The following is a 25,787-nucleotide window of genomic DNA, read 5'->3' as shown; positions in this document are numbered from 1 at the left end:
CCGGAACATTTCCAGCAGCGCGCGGGGAGATTTCTGAGAGAGGAAGGTGGGGGCATGGCCGGAGCTTGCCTGAGCAGCATTACCATACATGGAAACATCCGGGAACGTGACGACACGATACCCGGAAATTTGAACAAGTGAATTCTCGACCGGCTGCCCTAGTGTTTAGTGCTCTGCATAGCCAGTGGTGTAGTGGGGGCTATACGCAGGTATACGGCGTATACCCACTTATTTTTCAGGCGACATTGCGTATACCCACTTCTAACGGCCGCGACTGCGGTCTGCCTCCATTCGTTTCCACTCTTGTCAATGTGTGTGTACTTGTTGCCACCCGTCCCGTTTTTCCCGAAATTGTTCTCTTTTTTTCACCAGCTGTCCCGGGAAAAGAAAAATCTCTCCCGGGACACAATTTGTCCCGTTTTTTGGGGAAAATGCCAGAACCTCATTTGATTTCCTTCGTTCAGTAGTTAAGGCCGTTTCACACGGGCCGAGGCGTTTGTTTTCGCCCCCACTAATGCATTCTCAATGGAGAGGCGAGCGGGCAGAGAGAAGGCGCAGCGTTTCGTCAGGCGGCACGACAAGCGTGCAGGGGCGGTCTTAACGATCTCGGGGCCCGTTTCAAGACCCTGTGGGGTCCCCCCACATTTTTTTTTTCTATGAATAATGCTTGTGCATGCTCCCCGCAAAAATAAAAAAGATTGTGGAAACCAGTTGGTTCATAGACGGATTATGAGATTTAAAGTAAAATGCATCAATCTGATGCACTTTCAGAGGAAAATTTAGATTTAAATCAAATATTGAGCTGCAGAAGGAACATTATTTTTCTTAAACAGGCAGCACTCTTTACTCTGCAACTGTAAAAACATTTCAGTAGATTGGTCTACAGACCCATGTTATATGATGGAGGGGCCCATTGCAACAGATACAGGGTGGAAAGCTACTTTTTACGAACAGTATAGAATTTACACGTATAAAGCTTATTCCTGTATGTGTGTGGGGGCCTTAGAGGCCCCTTATGAAGCCCATAAGACATAACTAATAATGCTTTTGTTTTGCACTTGCTTTTCTATTTTTCAACTGCTAGGGGCCATGATGATTTATTTCCTATTCCTTTTTGGACTCTAGGCTGTTATTGACATGAGCTCTTTGACAATGCGACATGTAAAGTTACTATCAGTATCTCTGGCTTAGGGCCCCCCTGAGCCCTTGGGCCTGGGCCTGGTTGCATGCAGTTTTCTTCTCAAAGTGCACCAGATTGATGAATTTTATTTTAAAAGGTTGCATTTTTTTTTTTTTTTTCTCAGTCTCCCTATTTAGCCTACTGTGCAAACAGTGATGGTCCGGCAGACCATAGCGGCAGTCAGCTGTCAGGACAGTGAACGCCCCCCCCACTCGCACTAATGGCTGTAAATGGAGCAGACACGGAGGCTAAACATATAGCCGTTCTGCCAGCTACGCTCTCTATATCTTATATTCATGCATTAGGCCTGTGTTGGACCACTACTCGCGAGTGGCTCTGTGAGGCAGCGCAATTATGGGAAATATAGGATGCACGCGCAGTACAACTTAGAGTATACCCACTTCTCCAGGCACCACTACACCACTGTGCATAGCCACCCCAGACGGTAAGCAGGGAATACGTCTAAATGCATGTACATAATTATTTGATACGCTAGTATGGTTAAACATGACTATAAATCATTATAACAACGTGTATAGGTCATAAAAGTCGAAAAGTATCATAGGTCCTCTTTAACAGTATTAGGGAGAGAAAAAGGAGGAATTTTTTGAGTCGAAAAATAAAGTAGAAATACAATGTGGAGAACAAACTCCAGAGTTCCAAACTGCGGTAAAGTTGGAAAGATATAAACAGATGCAAAAAAAGCTAATTTTTACTGAAACTAGACGTACTCTCAGCTCCACTAATAACTGCACTGCCCTGTATCAGAGGGAAGGTATTGAATATTTTTCTCTTGGGTGTTTCCCTTTGTAGATGTTCCCTGTACTCTCGTCTCACAGCCCGCTGCACATAGAGAGCAATGTTATTAGCTGATCTTAGAGGACGTCTGGTGTCAGTATAAAATGTGTCTGCCTTGTTATGGTGATAGAAAAGATGCTTTGTTTGTGTGTTAATAGCGTTTTGCTTATGGGTTATTGATCCCGGATGTAAAAATATCTTTCCAACTTTACCGCAGTCTGAATCTGTCAAGTTTATTCTCCACATTGTATTTCAACTAGTGCTGTCAAATGATTAAAATATATATTAGAAGTGCAAAAATGTGCAAAAATGAAATCCAAAAAACAAGATCCAAACAGCCTTCAACTCCTCTTACTCTCTCACCCTTTTCTCCCTCTTGCTCTACTTTCGACTTGCCCCCCCCACCACCACACACACACACACGCACGCACGCACGCACACACACACACACACACACACACACACACACACATACACACACACACACACACACACACACACACACATCAGTATCTACTGTATAATAACATTTAGCAGTTCCAAATTGGAGAACATGTAATCATGCAAACGGTTCCAATGCCAGTAAAGGCATATCAGGCACTTTGGCTGACGTTGCCATTGTGTGGTTGTGTGTGTGTGTGTGTGTGTGTGTGTGTGTGTGTGCTCTTACACAATAATCATACTAAATGTTTTCCCTCTCGCTCTCTCTCCTCGTCTTTTTCCTCCTCCGGCCTCCTTCCTCTCCTTTCTCAGCTCAGGATGCCGGGGATTGAAAGTTCGCACGCGAGGCTAAGTGTGTGTGTGTGTGTGTGTGTGTGTGTGTGTGTGTGTGTGTGTGTGTGTGTGTGTGTGTTGGGAAAAAAAGAGAGTCCATTGGAAAGTTAGCAAAGCAGCAACTACAGCAAATTAGCCGTGTTTCCATGGACTGTGTTGAAGCGAACATCAGATGTTTTTCTTTCTCTCTCTCTGGTTCTGGATCAACTTCGAGACCTTCTGCATTTTCACTGTTAAAACTCTTGTTTTGTAACTTAATGCCGTGGTCGCGCGTGCAAACACACACGCGTGCACACACACGCGCAAACTGCAATCAGGTTGTATTCAGGGATGCAAAATCATGGATTCACCAAATAAATACCAAATAAATACCATTCTATAGCCTATCCGATATTTGCTCAAAGACATAGGAATAGAGACAGCCAGATTGAAGTATGGTTTGGTAGCATATGTTTTAGTTGATTATAATTTATTTGCAGTATTGACACCATCATTTGGATTTTCAATTAATAAAAAAACTACATTTAAATGTATATATTCACCTTCTGTCCTTTATATTTCCATTCATACAACAATATACAGAGAAAATGGTAATTTTTCGGGCCTATTTCGAATGGTAGAATTAATCGTGATTAATCCACAGAATCCTGTGATTAATCTGATTAAACATTTTAATCGTTTGACAGCCCTAAAATGAATATTGACACTTACCAGTGATGGTATTATTGGTAGGTGGAAGTAGGTCAAATACAACCTTTTTTACCATTTGAATTGTGTGTTTTCATATAGAAAATGAGCATGTATGCACAGATACTAAAACATTTCACTATAATAAAATTGGTGCATTCACAATTCAGAACTAAAAACAGAATGTCATTTAGTGAAACTATGAGTATTATGGTATGTGCTCCTTCCTGACGACAAAATAAATCTTTGTAACTATCTTTATATCTGGTTTGTTCGTCTTTGTAGGTTTTTACCTCGTTGTGATTGAGTGATGAACTTTCGGATGAACTTTTCGCCTGAACAGCGTTTTTTCTCCACAAAATGAATCTGTAGTGTGTCAGAGATTAACTCCCCTTCATTGAATGAGTGATTGGTATGATCCCAGTGTGTGTGTGTGTGTGTGTGTGTGTGTGTGTGTGTGTGTGTGTGTGTGTGTGTGTGTGTGTGTGTGTGTGTGTGTGTGTGTGTGTGTGTGTGTGTGTGTGTGTGTGTGTGTGTGTGTGTGTGTGTGTGTGTGTGTGTGTGTGTGTGTGTGTGTGTGTGTGTGTGTGTGTGTGTGTGTGTGTTGGGGCGTGGTGGGTCGTGTGCAGTATCAGCGGAGGGTGACCTGCCGTTCAGACGGTGGAATGTAAACGTTGAGACGTCTCCGACAGACTCAGCCTTATCATAGCATGCGAGGGGGTCGGAGGTCAACGGTGTCAAAGGAAGAGCAGGTTCAGGGCTGGAGCACTGTGTGTGTGTGTCTGTGTGTCTGTTTGGGCCTGTGTTTTTGGATCATGAACTTTCACAGGACGTTTTGTGTTGTTTCAGAGTCTGAACATGATTACAGGCCGTGTGTGAACCTGTGTTTTTCTTTGCGTGTGTGCGTGTTTGTGCGTGCGTGCGTGCGTGCGTGCGTGTGTGTGTGTGTGTGTGTGTGTGTGTGTGTGTGTGTGTGTGCAGTCCCACATTTGGACAGATTTTTCCAGGAAACGAGTGACAGCAGCAGGGATCATGTCTCAGCTTTAGGCCTGCAGCTAATTTACCAAGCGTCTATAAATATAAAACTTAAAGCCGGCGTGTGACATCTTGTATAAATTAAATAATGAGCTAACAGGTTATATTCTATTCACTAAACAGTGTGTTATTGTCCTCTCCTTCACAGTCCAGGGCCGTTGGGTTGTTTACCATTTACTGTGTGTTCGCCATATGGGCGCGGCCATCAGCGAAATAGTTGTGGTTAACAAAGTGAGACTTGTAACCGCAGAGCAGGAAGTCGCAGTAACTAACAACGACCAGGGAGGAAAAGAAGTGAGAAAAAAATCAACGAACATTAGTGTCACATCAGCGGCGAAAAGCTTTGAAGACCAATTATTATTTAACCGAAACTCGTAAAGATGAGGGACAGTGCCAGGATCTCAGCTTAGAAATATTTTAAATATTGTTTTTAGGAGTAAAACGTTCCACACACCAGGATTAGAATTATTTTATTGCCAGGTACATTCTCACTTACAAGGGCCTGCCGTGGTCTGATGTGCAAACAATAGTCATTAACATAGAGAAAAACAAGTCAATGAATATGCATTGAAAATATTTTGTTATGATTTTATTGTCTCATATAAGAAAACTGTGAGTTAGAATAAAGAGAGAGCTGCATAACAACGGTAAAATACATTTAACATTTACAAAAAAAATGCATTTTTAAGATCCTTGCTCCTTTTCAAGCCGACTACAGTGGTTTGAAAATGAAAAATATTACTTGATATGACATGATAAAGTATATAAAAAGACTGCAAGATCTTGTTATTTTTGAGGAGTCAGATTTGTACATTGTAAACCCGTTATTGATAGAACATTTTTGCATATTGCTTGCAAGTATAGTAATAACCAATAAGTATTGATAGCTGATAACATGGACAATACGATTATGTTAAAAGGTTGTAGTTATTCTCAAAGTGTAAGGAGATGTCTACATATTTGCATGTGAAATATGTGCTCACAGTATGCCAGCTTATTATAGCACCCTCTGATGGGCAAATTATGTCAGCTTGTGGTGCATATTACGTGCTGTGTGGCTGCCACAAAATGTCACTGATCAAACGGGACAGTAACCAAACAGCAGAGCAGACAAACACTAGACAACAGATGATACAATGTAGAGAAAAAACAAACTCGGAGAAAGGATTTCAAATAGGGGAAGCACTCACAGGGAAGTTTGAATCTGAGACCCGTCTCCATTTCCAACCCCCCCCCCCCCCCCACACACACACACACACACAAGGCCTTTTCTGTACTTTCGCAAAAAAAGAGTCGTCGACGCTCATGTCCAAACCTGCAACGAAGGGATCATAGAAGAGAGAGAGAGAGAGAGAGAGAGAGAGAGAGTCGGTGATGCTGATCTCCTGTCATACCCTCCCACCACACACGCACGCACACACACACACACACACACACACACACACACACACACACACACACACACACACGTACACATACTCCTAACCCCCCTACTGCAGTCCAAAGGGATGAAGAACAATGACTCCATTCAGCTCTTGGGTTTCAAAGTCGAGAGAGAAACCGCAAAGTGCTTCGGAGTGGGTGTTGGGAGAAGGAGGGATGGCCATGGAGGGGGTCGAGAGGGGGTGGGGGGGGGGGGCAAGTTCACAAATATGATGTGGAGGTAGCAGGGGACTCGTTTAGGTTATTACAATTCACATTATCGCTATATTATATCATAAGAATTATACTCACACTACATCAAGTACAACAAAAATATAAACTCATAAACATAAGTTGGGAATGAAAGAAAATGGTAAAAAATAAAAAATACACTTTCCAAATGTTGAAATGACAAAGATATTCAGTTTGTTGTCATTGAAAGAGAAAGAAATTCAGCAAATATGTTTAGACCATAATCTATTTTTAAGTTTCTAAAAGTTAATAGATTTTCTGTCTATAAACAGTCGTTAATACCAACAATACTGATGTATGCTGAAGCAGTAGAACTTAACAATAGTAGCACATGGAGTACAGCGATTTCTGCTTCTTTACAGGCCCATAAAGTTATTGTCATGTGAGCGCCATATATGTTCGACATACATCCACACACAACACAGGCTTTGTTGGCAGAATGCAGTCTTTTTTAATCAGAGTACAGAACCCAAATTATACCGGTAAGGGGCCATTTTGATCCCCCCTCTCTAGCAGTAGAAGTAAAGGAGGAGGTAGAGTTGGTTTCTGGGAGTTTCTCTGGTTTTATGAGGGTCCAGGCTGTTTGGTAGGACTCAGCTGTTCCTTTTTAAAACTCCTAAGAGCGTTAGGGGTAGAAGGGTTTTTTACCACGTTAGAAAACAGAGCGTGGAGTTCCCCTGGCCACATACAGCAGTCCACTCACAATGTTTATATTTGTTTTCATCTCGTTTGATTCAATATAATTTTTACAACATATAAGAGTACAAAGATTTTACTGAACAGATTGTGGATACAACCATTTTTCTTTTTTTACATCAAAAAATGCTATGTGCAGGTCTTTAAAAAGGCATTTTCAACATGTTTTTATGAACTAAATGCATCATTAATCAGACAATGTACAATATATTAACAAATCCTTTCCATAATAGCCTTCAGAATAGTGCTAAGAATTATTATGGAAAGTTTGGTTGATGTAAGTGCTTTAGAAGTTGAGATGAGTATTGGAGAAAAACGAAAGTTGAGATAATGGCCGTTAAAGATGGTTGTCTAAGAGAAATATACAGACCTAAACTGACAAGGTTAAGTCTAATAAAAACCTTAATGTACATTTTGGACATTTTGATTTATACTAGTATGAAAGAAGAAATGCTATGGAAGCAAAAAAGCCAAAAAATCTCAACTGACCAGTGCTAAAAAAATGTGAAGTTTTTGCCTGCAGTGCCTCATCTTAATCTGTCTCCTGTCTCATACTGTTGTTCTTCTTGGGACTAAAATATCTTATTGTTGCTTCAATGAGACGCTGAACCACTAAACCAGATCACTCAAGGCTACGAATGTGTGAGCATGCCCGGACAAACCCCCCCGTCACACACACACACACACACACACACACACACACACACACACACACACACAACGAAAACCACACTAAGGCATCAGTTAAACCCAAGACAAAGGCGTACACTCTTACAAAAATTCATGTGTCTAGTTCTGAGTAACACACATCTTAACTCAATACTTCTTAACAACCCACACATAGCACGTACTGTATTCCTTTTTGACGACGGCTATATATCAGAAACTGCCCCCTTTTTAAAATGTGTCTCATTTAGTCAACAATGAGCACAAGTTCCATCCTGTCCAGTTTCTGTTTGCATTGCCGAACATTTTATCACCGTAAATGTCACTTTCTTCAGGTGGGGGACATCTAAATTTAGAGTTTACGGTCTTCATGTGTCATGTGGCAATGCACCTTTGTTGCCTTTTGTTGCTTCATTGTGAAATGTAGTTTTATATGTGCAGCAGACGCTCCTTGGCTGATTTATTAGGGCCACGACTAGGAAAAATAAATACATAAATTTACGAGAAAAAAGTTGAAAAATAATAATAATTTTGGAAAACATATTACCCGTAACATACAACTTGCATAATATTAGGACTTTTTTCTTGCACAATTTTATTTCTCGTATTTATTTTTATATTTTTTCCTCAACATGGTTTTAATACTTCATCGAACCTATTAGACTATACGTTTTCCAAACTTGGCTGCAAAAGTCAGCTACTGTCCGTCATCATATCAACGTTAGTTAACCACGCTGGCTGGTTCGATCTGCTTTATTACCAGAATAACTTAACAACTTGTATTTATTGGAACCCACTGTTGTACACACAGAAAGCAGTGATATGCGAGTGTTGGAGTATTTGTCTCGTGTCTTTGAGAGAAGCCTGTAGCTGGAAAACACTTCTTCACTCTAGTAAATGTCTGTGGTCGCAGTGGGAAGCTCACACATGTACAGAGGAAGAGACTGTGGCTGTCCTAGCAGGTGGGAATCTCTGTAATGGTGCTGAAGTGGATCCGGGCGTTTCTGTCACAGAGTACATGTGTTCAGCTGCTCTTTCCTTGGTAAATAAACACTTTTATGTACCTAAAAGCTGCTGCAGGGCTGCGAAAATAAAATAGGACTGAATATTTCACTTTACGAAGATGTGAGAGCGCATGAAATCGATTGGCGCTGTTGTGTTTTGCCATAAATCATGTTAAAGTTGACGTGCGGAGCAGTGAAAGATCTGGCATGGCACACGGGAGGAAAACTCCCGAGAGATGGGATTAAAGTCTGTTTTAACACAAAGCTGTTATTTAAGATCGCATGTTGACACATTTCACAACCCAGCCGGTAAAGGTTGGGAGGGTTTATTGCACTCTGTAACTATATGTGTGATTTATCATCTATGGAGCACAGTTTACACTTTAATTCTGCAGAAACTACAATAAACTTCGGCAACAATTTGCATTTTAAAGCTATAGTGCGTAAGTATTTCATAAAAATAAATGTATTCTTCTGAGTAGTTACAACAACACTGTTGGTGCATCTACACGTAAGCCTTCGGTAATTGTGCATGGATTTTATTCCATAAATCGCACCACTTTGTGTATCATCAAACAGTTTTGTAAACGCTGCCATACTGAGAAATACAGAGAGAGTTTTGTGGAGCTGATAGGCTTAATCAACTTTGTCAACTTGTTTGGGCGATGGCTTTAATCTAACCAACATTCATTGATATGAAAAAGTTATCAGTTATATAATTTTTTATGTTTTTCAGATCTCAATGAGCGTTTGACAACAAATGATTTACATTTTAATGGCTGAAACAATCAAAGTTAGTTTTGATTATTTTTTAACAACATTTGCTGCTGGAGTGAATGCAACAACAAAGATATCAAACTGCTTCCTCCGCTCTGTGTAACATCTTTTGTCCCATTGGTTTATATATATTCCTTTCATGTACTTTAATTCACTAGTACTAGTTTTTTCTAACGTTTTGAGCTTGCAGGGTGGCCAGACTCTCAATGTGTTTGAAACAAGAAAGATGCTGCTTTGGGGAAGAGAGTGGTTGGCAAATGGCAGGTTTATAAATCACATTAAATACTATAGAAGGCAAGGAGTACAAAGTATATGGAGTAAATCAGCACAAGAGGGCATCTCTAAAAGCTTCACACATTTTTTAATTCTTGAGTTTTTCTCTGTTTACAACGAGCTGATTTACATCGCCAACCAAATAAAATCTGTCTTTGGTCTCTCCGCGGGCCCTTGGTGTATTTTGGTATTTGTAGCAGCTGTTGCACCAACACAAATCATGTGTTAGTTTCTCCATATTTCCTGATCAAACTCGCAACTCGTGCTGTGTATTCCTTTGAGCACCAGATACGCCGGTTGCTTCACGATGACTCAATAGCCACATTATTTGCATTTCCTGCCCCACATAGAGAATGCAAGGGCACCAACAGGGTTGAGCATTTTAAAAAAAGCATTTAAAAAACATTTAATTGAATATTCTCAAAATAACGCCCTAAAAGTATTGAATTTCACAGACAAAGTGTTTGGATTATGTTAGTACACATACTTCCCAAAGCTATTGTGACTGTATATCATTGTAAGTTTATTAATATATATATTATTCATTTCCATTATGTCCTACTTTTGCCAGTATGGCATGACATTGGCATTCAATTTCATTTGAAGTTGCAAAAAAAAAAGAGATCAAAAAGTCTTACATTTAACTTAGATATCCATGGGGGTCTCCTGGAATTTGTTATTTTATATAAAAAAACTTCAGCTTCTGAATAGTGTTGCCACCTGGTCTTCCTCAGGAAAACACTTGCAGATAAACTTGAAAGGGCTTTAAAGAGTTACATTTCCTGTGTTTGTGCCTTTGTTTGTGTGTGTGTGTGTGTGTGTGTGTGTGCGTGTGCGTGTGCGTGTGTGTGTGTGTGTGTGTGTGTGTGTGTGTGTGTGTGTGTGTGTGTGTGTGTGTGTGTGTGTGTGTGTGTGTGTGTGTGTGTGTGTGTGTGTGTGTGTGACCAACCCATCTGGTTTGGTTGTTCCTGCTGGCATGCTCTGGTCTCGGTGCCAGTGCTCTTATGGCAAATCTCAAATTATCTGGTGCCAAGCGGTCCGTCTTTTCCTCTTTCCGTTGGCTTGTCCCTGTCCTGTACAATGTTTAATGATGACATTAACCAGAACAAAGTGAATGCCAGCTCCCCCTCAACGCAGTCAAAGACATACACTGTAAAAATTAATAGTATGGAAAACTCTCTAGGCATTTTCTTTGCACTAGATTTTTGAGTTTTGAGGCTTTGAAGGTTGAAAAGAAAACTGCCTACATTTGTGCAAACTTATTATCTTTTGTTGAGATAACTTACCATTCATATGTAATGTAACTTCAAGTTTTGAGTTCTACATACTAAGAATTTCAACAAAAGATAATTAGTTGGCTCAAATTAAGGCAGTTTTCCTCCTTACTTAAGACATTTAGTTTTAACCTAAAAAATCTAGACATGTTTAAAGATCCTTCTGTATTTCAGAGCAAAAGTCACTCAAGCTTGTCAAATATAATCACTCTACGGAAACGGGAACATTTCTAAAAATGAATGTCCCATATACAACTTTTTGGGGGGGAGTTCTAACCTTAACTTATAATCAGATGTTTAGTATCATCCAGTATCTCTATACTACACATGCAATGCTTGTTATGATCTCATTAAGGTACAAAACTCGACCGCCATTAGTATAAAATGGATAGATTTTCACTGCATATTATTCTTTTCCTCCAAAATGTCTGACTCCCGCTGTCTTCTGCCCACACGGGAAGGGGGGGGGGAGGGACGCTAGGGCCAGTGGGTAATTTTGTGGCTCTGCCTGTTCTCCTTGTTTGGCCCGGAGGTTTTTTCTGTCTATAACTAGGATTGGGCTGAGTCGGCCTCCGTTCACTGTGTGTGTGTCACTGTCTACATGCGTGTTTGTCACTGTCTTTGTATTGGTGCCATGGCGTCAGATTACAAAACCCACTGCTCAAATAACTATTGAAAAAAAATGTCTGTGTCAATAAACTGAACCAGCAGAGAGGCCCAGGCCCGCAGCTGTGTATTTGTTTCATCAACTGATTAATCTGTCGACAACAAATAGTGACAAATATTCTTCACAAGTTTTTAGAGCTTGCGGCAATATCTTCTTTTGCTTTCTTTGTCCAACAGACCAACAGCAAAGATTCTGTCTGTGTTTGATTACGGCAACGTATTGTTTATGAAACTCATTTGATTTTATAAAGCCTTTATTCAGTGCAAATGCAGAAAAAAAGTGCACTTTAGAGTGGTGAAGGGATGGAATGCTTCTTCTTCTTTATTGTCATTCTAACCATATAGCAGAATTATAGGTTTAGTGAGCTGGACTTTCTCCTATCTCCATGGTGAAGAGAACGGTCAAAATCAGGCCAATCAGAGTCTGCGTTCTGACCTAACATATGTCCCTTATAGTGGAAGGCAGCACTGATTGGTTCATGTAGTCGTCAATCTAGCCTCTTAAAACCAGCCATATGAGCTTACTCATCTATCCATGTGGCATCAACAGCTACAAGAACCAATCAGGGGCTGCCTTCCACTAACTGACTGTATTCGATTAACATACCTTTAACTCTACGCTAATTCAACTTAAAAACCTAAAGAAAAGTGCATAAAATGAGGTTATGTAGGCTGAAATTTTGGTCTACAGTTTAGCTCAATAGCCTTTCCTCCTCCATCAGTCTATCCATTAAAATTCCCTGGCTACTTTCCTCTCAAAAAGCCCACCTGCTTCCTGTCAGAGAGGATATTTTAAGGTTTTTTGCGTTGGGGTGTTTGAAAAAGAAAGGCCAGATAAGTTCCAGAGGATAAAGAGCTGAGCGACGGTGTTGTAAGACGACAGGAAACATGTGGCGGCTCCACCCTGACACAGAGACGTTGTCCTTCCTCTTTCTGTGTGTTTCACGCTTCTCATTTCCACGTGTATTTCTGAGAAACGGATAAAGAGTTTTGTAAACACAATCAGCTGATATGCTGAATATGGCTGCCTGCATTACCAAAATTTGTTCTTTAAAATGTTGTATGGAGATTTCTTCACCGCTTTCAGAAAAGTAAAAGTTGTTTCTTAAGTTCCAGTTCCCGTCCTGCGGTTTCCCCTTCTGGGTTTTTCTCAGAAATGTGAAATGGATTGAACAACATAAAAACAGCAACAACAATAAAATATAATTGAATAATAATACATTTTATTTATATGGTGCTTTTCAAAATACTCAGACACTTTACACGAATACAGAAAAATCAATACATTAAAAGCAATTTGAGTAATACAACCAACACACAAAAACCAAAAACACAATGTTGAAAAAAAAGTAATCCTATAACCATCCCAGAATCTCTATAGTTCCACCACACTGCCACAAAAACCCTACGTGTAAGTTTTATTCTTCTTCTTCATAAAGATGCATCAAAACGACTGACCTTCTGTTCTATCTTCCCTTCCTCCAGCCACCATGAAGAAAGGGCAGAACGGCTCCAGTTGGTCCAGCGAGCGGAGCCTGATGTTCGGGGGAAACGTCCCCAACGCGCTGCCTCCCTCCGGCTCTTCCACTGGGGCCTCAGCTCCCTCTAACGCTCCGGTCACCTCCATCGATGGGGTCAGCTTCTCTGAGGGAGACCTGCTGCTTCAGGTACAGTTCACACTTTGTTCTTAGTCAAGTCAAGGCCAGTAACATTTATTGTCAATTTCTTCAATATGTTCCAGACATACAGAGGAATCAAAATTACGTTTCTCTCCGACCCACGGTGCAATAAGTACAAAATAATAAAATATGATAAGTAATATATAAATACATTCTTGATAGTGAAATAGTGAGGCAAAATCAAATAATATAGAAAGTTATACAATGAAAATGTTTGCAATATGAAGAAGAACACAATTTACAATATGTGCAATAAACAGTACACTTAAATTGAAACTGTACAATATAAGGGCATGACAATCGGTGGACTGAGTATGGATATGAAATGTGAAAAGCACTGATTCAGTTGGTTACTGTTGTTGCACTACAAACTTAAAACTTAGTTAAATAATTTTTCCAGCAGGGATCTAAAACCTGTTTCTTTCTCTTTTGTCTGGTCTCCAGGCTCTGAACGGCTTTGTGTTGGTGGTGACGGCTGAAGGCTACATCTTCTACACATCCCCAACCATCCAGGAGTTCCTCGGCTTCCACCAGGTAAAATGTGACGCCAAAAAGAACAAAAAGACACAGGGTCAAAACAACCAAAAATCACTCTGTTTCACAATGTTTCTTTGTGTAAATAATAATTATGGACGGCAGGAGTTCTGTAGCTTCTACAATAGGTCTTTCGGAAGAAACAGATAGTTTTACACATCTCAGAGTAATTCAACCTTACACACGCACACACACACACACACACACACACACACACACACACACACACAGACTCACAAACAGGTCAGAGGGTGAAACACATGTGAGTCATGTGCTTGTGTATTTGTGTTCATGAGAACTGAACTTCTTTGTTGGCTGTGAACTCTTGACTTGTAAACACATCCGTTTGAACCGGGGACAGAAATGTCTGCAGCTACAACAAAAATAACAAAAAAAACTGTTGCCTCGGGAGAGTGCACGTGGTAAACAACACACACACACACACACACACACACACACACACACACAATCAGAAACACACACACAGACACAAAAAAAAACAGAAACACACACACTCGCTCACACACAGTCAGGATGTTAATCACGGCAGGAAACTTTTTTTTTTCTAGGCCACAGCGGCTGGTAAAGCCTGAAATTCACCAGCTGCTTTGAGTATTTATTGCCTTTATAAACTGTATTTATAGAGTAGATAAAAGCCTGAAGATAATAGGATGAACCTGGATTATAAAAAGAAGATTTGACAAAACCAAGATGTACTGGATGTTAAGGACCAGACATGTGACGTTGAAGGTGGAGCCAGCGATTCTAAAGAACGCTTGTTGTAAAATGCATTTCAGTGAATGCCTCACGATCCGCTACCTGTCTGTGTGAAAAAAAAAATCTGGTTTTAATACAGAAAAATTTGGTATGTAAACAAAAGAGGCCAAACGAAGCTATTCACATTCTCAGACGGACAGGTACGCGGAATCATGGGGAGATATTCACTGATTTTGACAAAAAAATTATTTTGACAACAAGCATTTTCAGAATCACTGACTCCACCTTTAACTCTGCAGGAACTGTTTTTGCAAAGGTAAAATCCTCCTTGCTGTAGTTTTGCTTTGAACTGAACAAAAGGCCGGTGAAGCCATTTTTCAGCACGGTCCACAAAGGAGGGTTTTGTGTCGGTTTGTTTGTCGACGGTTGAGTAAGAGAAAGAAGTGTGGAGGTGTGGTTCACTCAGCACCTCGGCTCCATCAGCACAACAGCCTCTCTGTGTTTCCAGCGTGTGTGTGTGTGTGTGTGTGTGTGTGTGTGTGTGTGTGTGTGTGTGTGTGTGTGTGTGTGTGTGTGTGTGTGTGTGTGTGTGTGTGTGTGTGTGTGTGTGTGTGTGTGTGTGTGTGTGTGTGTGTGTGTGTGTGTGTGTGTGTGTGTGTGTGTGTGTGTGTGTGTGTGTGTGTGTGTGTGTGTGTGTGTGTGTGTGTGTGTGGGGCTGAGAGCATTGTTCACGTTGTGGCCGTGTTTACACTTGCATCATCATCACTCACCAGTACAAACACTAAACCACGGCTGGGAGCTGAACTGGAAAACAGCCAGAGTTGTTCTTGTACTGAAATCACAAACGGAATAGTTATTTTGGTTTGTTACAGTTTCTCCCATTTAAAATAAAAATATTCTATATATAGAAAGAAGTAAAAAGTGAAGATTCTAGCTTGGAATCTTATTTACAAGCCCAACAACCCTGACTAAAGCTTATTGTTACAAAAAGTGAGAGAGATGTATTAAAAGGAACACTTAACACACTAACTGAGAACTCAAAAGCCCAAATTCATTCACACTCATGCACAAACTATGCTTCCTTTTCATGAGATATTTTACGGCATACATAGGCATTTACATAGGCATACGGCAATAAATCAGGATTCAGACAGTGACAATGAGCTGTTAATAACAAATAAACTCAAAATGTTATCTCAGCCGTCCCATCTCTACAGCAGATCAACATGAAACTCATCTTTTGGTTTTTGTGTGTTCTTATCTGTGTGTGTGTGTGTGTGTGTGTGTGTGTGTGTGTGTGTGTGTGTGTGTGTGTGTGTGTGTGTGTGCGTGTGTGTGTGCGCGTGCATGTGTGTGTGTACTCTGAGAAGTCTTACATGACCCTGAGCGTCAACATTTATGTTTGTGTTGCTAAGTCTTCAGGGCCCTCAGTGAATGGAGCCAAAACAGTTTATAGGACAGTTTGAGCCCGTGGGGAGGTCGGGGGCTGCGTTAATAAATAGTCATGAATCCTCTTCACATTAATACGGGACTGTTTTTATTATTGTTACACAAAACGGGATGTGACAGTTTTATCTACTTTTTAAGTGATTTTTATTTACATGTCATTAGATAGTCATGGTAGTTGGATAATATAATATAGCACATGGGACAAAATTGTGTCACATAGTCTGTAGGATAAGGCAGTGCTGTACAATATGAGGTTTATTATTGCTATGCCATGTTTAAATACTAAATATAAATGTACAGTTTAGTCAAAAACATTCATGAGAGCAGAATTTTACAATATTGAACCAAGCAAAAGTCTTGCTGAGATATAAATCTATTCTTCAAGCATCACAACATGAGGCTGTTTTAAAGTAAATTCCAGTTTCACTCATATAAAACAGAAATTTGAATATTTGTTTGTGTGTTTTCAGTCTGACGTGGTGCATCAGAGCGTGTTCGAGTTGATTCACACAGACGACCGTGCTCTCTTCAGACGGCAGCTTCACTTCGCTCTCAACCCAAACTCCAGCCTCCCCGACGGAGCAGCGCAGAGCCCCAGTGAGTCAGAAATCACATCATAAAGATTAAGAAAATGAAATTCCTTATTGTCAAATATTGGCATTTTCTTTGCTTTTTATTACTTGAATATGTTTTTCTAATTAGTACAGAGAATGACACTAGCTCAGAGCCCCAGTGAGTGGCTATACTGGTCCCACTATGAGCACCACAATGTGTACCATCCCTAACCTCGGCATGTACACTTAACACCAAGAAGCCTGCTTTAAATAAAGGCTTACTAATAATTATAATGATCAAAATAATACAGGCTAAATAGATCAATAAGGTGTTTTGACATCACATACATGAAGATTACAGACTAAGAAAATAAGTATTGTCAAAGATTGGCATTTTATTTGCCTTTTTTACTTGAATTTGTTTCTCTAATTAGTACAGAATGACAACAGCATTGATTATCAAAATAAAACAGAACAAGTCAATTTTTTATTTTCAAGGAGCTCTTGGTGTAGTGCTTAGAGCCCACTCCACCTCCATAGAGTCTCAGTCCTCTTCACAGCAGACCCGGGTTAGAATCCAGCCCGGGTCGTTCTCTGCATGTCATTCCCCTCTCTGAACGTTCTCTCCAAACTCTCTAAATTAAAAGCAAAAATCTCAAATAGGGAAATATTATAAAATATATATTAAATAAATATTGTGTCTGTGTTTCAGGTGAGGAGAACTCTGCTGAGGTGACGACCAACGTGATGACCTACGACCCTCAGTCCATTCCGCCTGAGAACTCTTCTTTCCTGGAGAGAAACTTCTGCTGTCGGTTCCGCTGTTTGCTCGACAACTCCTCCGGTTTCCTGGTAAAAATAACCAAAAAACAACAAAGGCCAAGCTACGGTTGGGCTGTAATACAGTGATACAGTATGCCAGGTTATTTAAATATAGCACCAGTATTCCTTTAACGTCATGAAAAAAATGTGTTGTGTAAGTTAAGTAAGTTAGTCAACTTGGTCAAGCAAATACTGACACACTTAGAAGCAACTGAGACATCAATTGTATATACAATATGTGCATGTTTTAGTTTTTCCAGAATTTTGTTTTCTGCTGGCCCTTGTCAATGTGTAACTACTCAGGACAATTACTGTATGTTTAAACAAGGTTTGTCACATGACTATTTGAACATCAAGTCGTGAGAGCTATTGTAAGCTTGTCTACCCTGTTACGGCAAACAATAAATAAATGTAAAAAATGAAAGAAAGAAAGAAAATAAAAAGATGAATAGCCCCACTTCTCTGCTGTATATAGGCAATGCAATGAAAGGCAAGTTTATTTATATAGCACAATTCAGATACAAGGCGATTCAAAGTGCTTTACAGGGTCATAAAATACATCAAGATTAGACATCAGAAATTGCATTTATGAGATAGTAAAAACAAAGAAAATACATCAAGACTCAAGATTAATCAGTTAGACAGCGATATAGAATGGCTGCATATAATAAGTAAAAACTTTGATTGTTTTTTTGTTTGTTTGTCTCCAGGCTCTGAACTTCCGCGGCCGCCTCAAGTTCGTTCACGGTCAGAATCGAGTGTCTGATGACGGGACGTTGATTCCCCCGCAGCTGGCTCTGTTCGCCATAGCAACACAGATGCAACCGCCGTCCATCCTGGAGATCCGAACCAAGACACTCATCTTCCAGACCAAACACAAGCTGGACTTCACTCCTTTGGGCATCGACACCAGGTTAATACACACACACACACACACACACACACACACACACACACACACACACACAGCCATATGCACACACACAGACCCTCTCTCTCTCTCTCTCTCACTTTCTCTCTATCTCTCACTCACTCACTCACTCACTCACTCACTCACTCACTCACTCACTCACACACACACACACACACACACACACACACACACACACACACACACACACACACACACACAGAGGTGGGTTATTACTTAGCTTTTCTTAGCTTTTATGTTGTCCAACTATGGGCTTCCAAAGTTTTTTTATCGATATTAAAATCAGTCAAGCAGAAAACAATGGATTTTCTATTCAAATAACAAATTACATTACAAAAATCAACAATATTTCTTGTACATTTTTGTAAATATAAGCAACAATAATAACACAAATAATTGTTTTTATTAGATTTTAGGCCAGACATCTAACAACTCTTTAACATTAATTTGTTGTTTCTCGTCCACAGAGGGAAGGTGGTGCTGGGTTACAGTGAGATTGAGATCTGCATGAAAGGTTCTGGATATCACTTCATCCACGCTGCTGACATGATGTACTGCGCTGACAACCACATCAGAAGTGAGTCACAAAAACCTATTTTCAGACAATTTCGCCGCCATGTTGCACCGCCAGGTTTCTACAGTAGCACAGAACGGACAAAGTTAACGGCCTTACACGTTTTTCAATATAGTCGGTGTCCTGGGGAAATGCAACTGTTGGAAGACAAAGAAGAAGAAGCACTATAGAATAAATAACTAAATACATCTTCACCTCATCACTTGATATTGTGGAAAGACTTTAAGCAGTGATGGATGATGCCATCTTTAATTACTAGCATCTTCTCCTTGAAGGCCACCGTAGCTTCTGTAAATTCTCCTTTTAAGAGAAAGGTTGGTAAGTGAGCGTTGGCATCTACTATCTCACCACTAGATGCAACTAAATACCCCAATGTAACACACTGTACCTCTAACGTGACCACTTTGTAAAAACCTACTGTCTTGTTTTAATCTTACATGTTGATGTGTAAATAAATATATATAGATAGATAGTAATGTGTGACTTTCTGTGTTGTTTCCAGTGATAAAAACAGGAGAAAGCGGCTTCACCGTCTTCAGGCTTCTTACCAAAACAGGGAAGTGGGTTTGGGTCCAGGCCAACGCCCGGCTGGTCTTCAAAGGAGGGAGACCAGACTTCATCGTGGCCCGGCAGAAAGCTTTGACGTAAGTTAAGAACCAGAGTTTTTCTTAGTGTTTCAAGGCAAGATTAACACTTTTTTATTTGAATGGCTGAAGTTAATTTTATACCTATCCGATTCAAGGTCGATTCTGAAGCAAACTTGTTGTGAAAATAATTGTTTTGCCAAAATCAGTGAATATCTCCTTTTGATCCACTACCTGTCTGTACTGTGTGCGCACTGAAAAAAAAAGGTAGCAGACAGTGAGGAGATATTCACAGATTTTGACAAAAAGCTTTCTCCTGAATCGCTGACTCCTCCTTTCAATTGACTCGTTGTTTCTTGTCTTCTAAAACAACCATTTTGTTTCTTGGCACAGAAATGAAGAAGGGGAAGAACACCTGAGCCTGCGTCGGCTACAGCTTCCGTTCAACTTCGCTACAGGGGAAGGTGTTCTGTACGACGTGGCTCCCACCGTGGACATGCCAGATATGCCAGATATGCAGGAGATGCAGCAGGAGATGCAGCAGGAGATGCAGCAGGAGCCGTGCAGCGCCCCGAAGCAGAGGAAGCTAGACGACTACTCCGTCAGTCCTAACTCCATGCTGGGCTGCATGCTCAGCCAGGACCAGTCCATCTACTGTGAACACAACAACGCAAACAGCCTCAACTCGCTGGACGACGTCGCGTTCAAAGACACTCACGCCACGGTTAACGTACCAGGGGAAATCTGGCTGGACTCCAACGCAAAGCCGCCGGTTATGGGAAGTTTGGTGAAGTCGGAGGCTACGGTTCAGGATATGATGGACACTTTGCAGCAGATTCTGGGGGAAGACAACCTGACGGAAGCCCTGGACGTCGGGCCGGAGGAGCTGAAGAGCTGGGAGAGCACGCTGCTGAAGATGACCGCCAGCGACTGTGAGATGAACGAAGATCTCAACGACATTCTCAACAATGACATCTTGACCTACGTGGAGGAGCAGCTCCAGATGGAAGGCGGGCTCAAGTTACCCGATGATTTGGAAAATATGCCGCCTTGCCTTTCCGCTCTGGACCTCCAGAGCCAGATGCCAGGACCCCAAGGAGTGGAGCAGAACTTCGGCTGGTCTCTGAAGAACCAGCTGATACCCAACGGAGGGCAGATCTTAGCCGGACAACAGCCTCAAGTCCTGGGGATGATGAAACTCACCCACATGGACCTTTCTCCATTGGGTTCTTCTTCTTCTGCTTCTATAAACGGTCCAACCCTTCAACAGACGCTGCCTGGTTCTGTCGGCCTCCCGCTGGGCAACACGCTAAACATTGGAGCTCCCGTTAACTTCAGCGCCTCCGTGGTTCAAACACAGAATCAACTGAGAAACGTACAAGTCACTTCAAATGACAACAACCACCTCGGATCATTCTTGCTCAGGCAAACGTCAACCACCCAAATGGCTCAGCAACAACCGGCGACAACAATGCAGAACCACCAACAGCGCCTCCAGATGAGGAACGCACCTAATATGGGCGGGCTGGACCAAAGCGCCGCAGAGAGACAGCTAATAAATAATCCTGTGTACAGTTTCCAGGGCAACCAGTGGAACTCCTCTTCAGTTCCCGTGGAGACAACATACAGCCAAACTATTTCAAAAGAACAAGTTTTCACTGCGGATCCGTCCAGCTGCCTTCAGGGCCGGTTTGCACTTCAGACACAAACCAGCGGCGACATCCAGGGACAGCCTTCTTGGTCGCTGGAGCCACAGCAAGTCTCGAGCGGACACCAACACCAGTGGATGGACGCGTGCTTAAACCAAATGTCCGGATTTCCAAGGAACCCTCTTCCCGGTGTGGTCGTGGCCCCACAGAAGGCGGTAAACGGGCGCCCATTTTTCAGGACTCCAGAGACTTCCAGTGTAACGTTTCCCATGGAGGCTCCAGCCATGGTGCCGTCTAGCAGTTGTATGTTCAGGAATACTAACGGCCCGCAGCCCTCCGTACCTGTGAACGGGGTGTATCTCAATCAGGGGCCCTCACGCCAGAGACTGAACCCAGTCTCCGTAAACCAGATTCCCTCCAAACCGTCCTGCTTCTACCAGGGCCTTCCCGGAGGAGGGACCGTCCCAGGAATGACCACCATCCCAAATCCTGATGAGGCGGTGCTGTCCTGCCAAATCACTGCAGGACTGGATCCAAACACACTGCTGATGCAACAACAGCAGTACTTACACTTCAGCGAACAGACACAGGTAAAAACAAAAATGAGGAATAGATTAGAAATGCAGTAATCAGTGGGATATAAAGGTTTAGGTTGGGATCATGCTGGAAGGAGGAAGATGCAGATGCTGAAATATAAAAATCAACATTTACCATTTTTAGTGCAAAGTACAAACTTTAGGTACAATATTACATTTAAAGTGTATAGCAATGAATAACTTGTATAACAATAAAACCAAACCTGAAACTGTCAAATAAATGTAGTGGAGTAGAAGTGCTTAAATTAAGTGGAAGTACCTCAAAATTGTACTTAAATATAGTGCTTTAGTAAAATTACTTTCTTATATCCCACCACTCATTTGCAAAAAATGCAGGTTGTGTATTGTTAGTTACCTGGAGACATTCAGATGTGAATATTTCAGCACAATGAATGAAATAAATAAATGAATCTTCGTAAAGTACATTCTAACTTCTAACTCGTATTTTAATTTTTTCTCATTTCCCAGATGAACAGCCGTCCGGTTGTGGGTAACGGCGGTTTCCCCTTCTCTGCGCTGCCTAACGGGAACGCATTCTACTCAGAGAACAAATAGGAACCCAGCCAAAAAAAACTGTGGATCCTAACTCGGACTGAAACTGTGTTTTTTAAATAAGACTCCCCGTCTCTAAACACACAAGGAGTGGAGTAGACTGAAGAACAGACAAGTGCCCACAAGAAGGATTTTAAGGCAACAAAAATTACGCCTTCCCTTCTAATTTTTTTAATTATTATTCGGAGACAGTGAAAACACTTTAAGGGTTCAGGATGGATCGATAAATAATTTTGGAGTTATGAATCTTCGCTATGGAGCTGGTTGGATTGTACCAAAACAATGGAAGAAAGTAGAAGGTAGCGGACAACCTTAAAATAAGTCAAAAACTCTCACACAAGCAATTTTGGATCTGACGTGTTTTCTACCAAGATGGATGGAAGATTTCAGTGTCGTAAAACTTTTTCACCGCGATTGAATTCATGACATTGGATGGATAAGTAAGTGCTTTTTTTTAAGAGGGACATTTTTTCCTTAATTTCTCATCTGAGAAAGTTTCAAGCATATATTCTTATCTTGGAAGTCCTTGCTTTTGGTAAACACTTCTTCCAACAAAAACATACTTCAGACCTGTTTTTATTCAACTGTTTCTGAGTGAAAGTTAGAAGAAAGAGAGACAACCTCCTGTTAATCCTCAAACATGCCACCCTTCTCCTTAACAAAATAATTTTTTTTTGGAGCGATCAGAAGGATAAAATATATATATATATTTTTTAAATCTTTTTTTTTCTTTTGAAAAATGCGTCTTGATTAAGTTCATTTCAACTCTTTACTGTCCCAGTGAGGGAGCTGTGCTTTGCAGACAGACAGGGTATATACATAAAAATATATATTAAAAATTACAAAACATAACAAACAAAAAAAGCATACAGCATCATCTTACTAACAGACGATTTTTACGACTTAAACACGAGATGATTTGGTGGAAATAGCTGCTTGTTAGTGCCTCATTTTTCTATATTGGTTTATGTATAATACAGTCGGCGCTTTTTTCATTTGAGCCACTTTTCTTTTCTTTTCTTTAATACTTCTGTGTTGTTCTCCTGTTGTAGACGAGAACAAATACAGACGGTGCCTTAGAATGACTGTCTGAAACTTTAAAGGGACAGTCTGTTGACATTTGAAAACATTTCCACCGGAATTAATTTTGAAAAAAAAAAAAAGTAAGGATTGAAATTTCATAGAAACCAAAGTTAAACTTGCCCCTTGCCTTAACTTCAACAAGCCAATTATTGAGATTGTTTTGCACTACTCCTTTAAAAGTGATTGCCAAAGCCGAGTGAAGAGGAAATAATTCACACATCCATATGAGCTTTATTACAAAAAGAGATTTTTTAAGTGTTTGAGAACACTTTGCACGAATTAAAATTATTTAAGTACTTTTATCAGACTAGATTTAATAGATATTGGATCATGAACTCATGTTTATGGCTAATTTGAATAGAACTCAACTTAAATGAATGACATTTTTACTTTTTAAATGAGATTTATTGGAAAAAATAAAGAAAGAAAAAAATCAAAGAAGACATGAAAGTCACTGCCTCTAAAACCAGGATTTTTTTTTAGATCGTGAGAAATTATCACCATGACGTTTCCCCGTCTCTCCGTCTGACATCGATAGTGAGTGGAATTATTATTTTTTAATATTTTTACAAATATGCAAATCTCCGTCCTCCTTTTCGTTCCTGTTTCTGTCTGTGTGGTTAATTTATCAACGTTCTTGCTCAGACCGGGAGTAGCGATGATCGAAGTTAAACGGTTAAAGGCAGCTAGCTATTGTATATTTTAAATGAGGGAAACAATGGAAAAACTTAAACGCATCACAAAGGTGGGTGTAAACTTCAAGTGCCTTTAATTGACCTCTTTTACGATCGTCAATTTAAAACCAACATAATTCAGCACTTAGTAGAGCCGCAAACTGCAAGAAATGTGCGTTGATTCGTCCAGTCCTGAGCCATGAGATCTGCCACGAGTTATCAGCACTTATGTACTTTGAAAACGAAAGATAATTCTCCTAGAAATAGATTAAAAATAGTTAATAGTGGATTTTTAGAAGCTGCAAAAAGTCAAAAGTAGTGACAAAAAAACTTGAATATTTTGTACTTAAATACCAAAAACACTTATAAGTAAAGCAAAAACTGTGATGCTTCATTCTCGAGGATACCAAAGGGACAACTCAGAAAAACAAAATTCAACTTTCTGTCGATTTCTACAACTTAAAAACAGCAGGAAACAGACCAGAATGATTGTACAGTAGTTGTGGTTTCACTGAGTGTGAAAATCTTTTGGAGTTGTGCTGCGTTCACGTCCGGAAAAACTTGGAAAAAGCATTCACATCAATATTCAAAGTAGTCGCACTTAAAACTGGGACACAGCTTCAATAATACACATAAAGACAAACAAATAAAACGTAAAATTCAAATGTTAGGGACATTTACTGTCATTCACAGTATTTCTAATTATCACGCATCAACTATTTTAATAATCGATCAATCTTTTAAATCATTTTTTAACCAAAACTAGTGAAAAAAGTTATTTTATCGCTGCTCTTAATCATACATATGAATATGTAAGCCATACAAAACAATACATTAAATAGACAATAATAATTGCCGTCATTGATTATTGAATCAACAGAATCATGAAAATAGCCCTTATTTGTAAACTAAATGAGGATGAGAATGTGCCCCCCAAATTTCTCATAACGTGAGAATCACGTGTGCCTTGAGAGAAGATTCACCAAAAAGCCATAAATTAGACCAAAATTCCTCATAGAGGGATGGTATTAATTCTTTTAGAGGTATGTGTCAATCTTTCGCACCTAAACACCTATTATCCTCTTGAAAATATGGAGTGCTTTCATCAAAATATCATAGAGAAATATAAATATATCTTGTTGCTTGCTTATAAACTTAAAATAAAAAAGAAGCAGCATTTGTTCTTATTATTATACATTTATTTTTCAAACCCCAGGAAGCCAAGGCTCCAAATTGCAGTATCTTTGTGTACCTGTATATAAATAGATATATGTGTCTCTTTTTTCTTCATATATTGTGTATTTTAATGTCATATTGCCTTAACCTGACTCACGCCTATCATAATTTTTTGTACATTTTCTGCACAGCATATTATACATATTATGTAACCTTCTGATGTTTTGTTTTGACTTTTTGTAACTTTTCAATTTATTATAATTTGTGGATTTTGCCTTCAACTTTAACATGTATGAGTGTTTGAGTCGATCTTTTCATGCTGACCATATTAAAGGTGATCTGATCACACAAAGTCTGCTCTAATAAATGTACTTTATTCTAATATCTTGGTGCAATAAGCTTTAGATGATGATAAAGCTGAATATTTTTAACATTTTATAGCTTTTTTCTGGTTTAAATTGGGGATACAAATGTTTACATATTTAATTTTTTGAACACTTATGTAGTTTTTTTATGTTGTATTTTTGATTTATGTAATGGCCTCCAGTGTCCACTAGATGACAGTGTAGCCTAGTTTAGTGTATCGTATTGCACTGTAATGCGTCTACTACTACCAGTAAAGCCATTCGGTTTTCATTGAGACAGAACAGCACCAGAAAGAATGGAACAGTTTAATGTATCAATTATGATTGATTAAAAGTAGCCTACA

At 40.0% G+C, this 25,787-nt stretch overlaps 1 protein-coding gene across 1 annotated transcript in view; it reads left to right on the top strand.

The window, feature by feature from the left end:
- Positions 1–25,431, top strand: part of ahr2 (aryl hydrocarbon receptor 2) — a 65,917-nt gene extending 40,486 nt beyond the window's left edge. The window contains exons 3-11 of the mRNA XM_080053262.1: positions 12,990–13,171; positions 13,628–13,717; positions 16,354–16,480; positions 17,150–17,289; positions 17,970–18,172; positions 18,658–18,767; positions 19,267–19,408; positions 19,742–21,587; positions 22,062–25,431. Coding sequence (XP_079909388.1) covers positions 12,990–13,171; positions 13,628–13,717; positions 16,354–16,480; positions 17,150–17,289; positions 17,970–18,172; positions 18,658–18,767; positions 19,267–19,408; positions 19,742–21,587; positions 22,062–22,148 — 2,927 coding nt within the window. The 3' untranslated portion in view covers positions 22,149–25,431. The remainder of the gene's footprint in view (positions 1–12,989; positions 13,172–13,627; positions 13,718–16,353; positions 16,481–17,149; positions 17,290–17,969; positions 18,173–18,657; positions 18,768–19,266; positions 19,409–19,741; positions 21,588–22,061) is intronic.
- The last annotated feature ends 356 nt before the right edge of the window (positions 25,432–25,787 follow it).

This window comes from Ammodytes marinus (genome assembly GCF_949987685.1).
Source record: "Ammodytes marinus genome assembly, chromosome: 24".
Classification (NCBI taxonomy): domain Eukaryota; kingdom Metazoa; phylum Chordata; class Actinopteri; order Uranoscopiformes; family Ammodytidae; genus Ammodytes; species Ammodytes marinus.
This window is presented reverse-complemented; position numbering and strand designations above follow the sequence as displayed.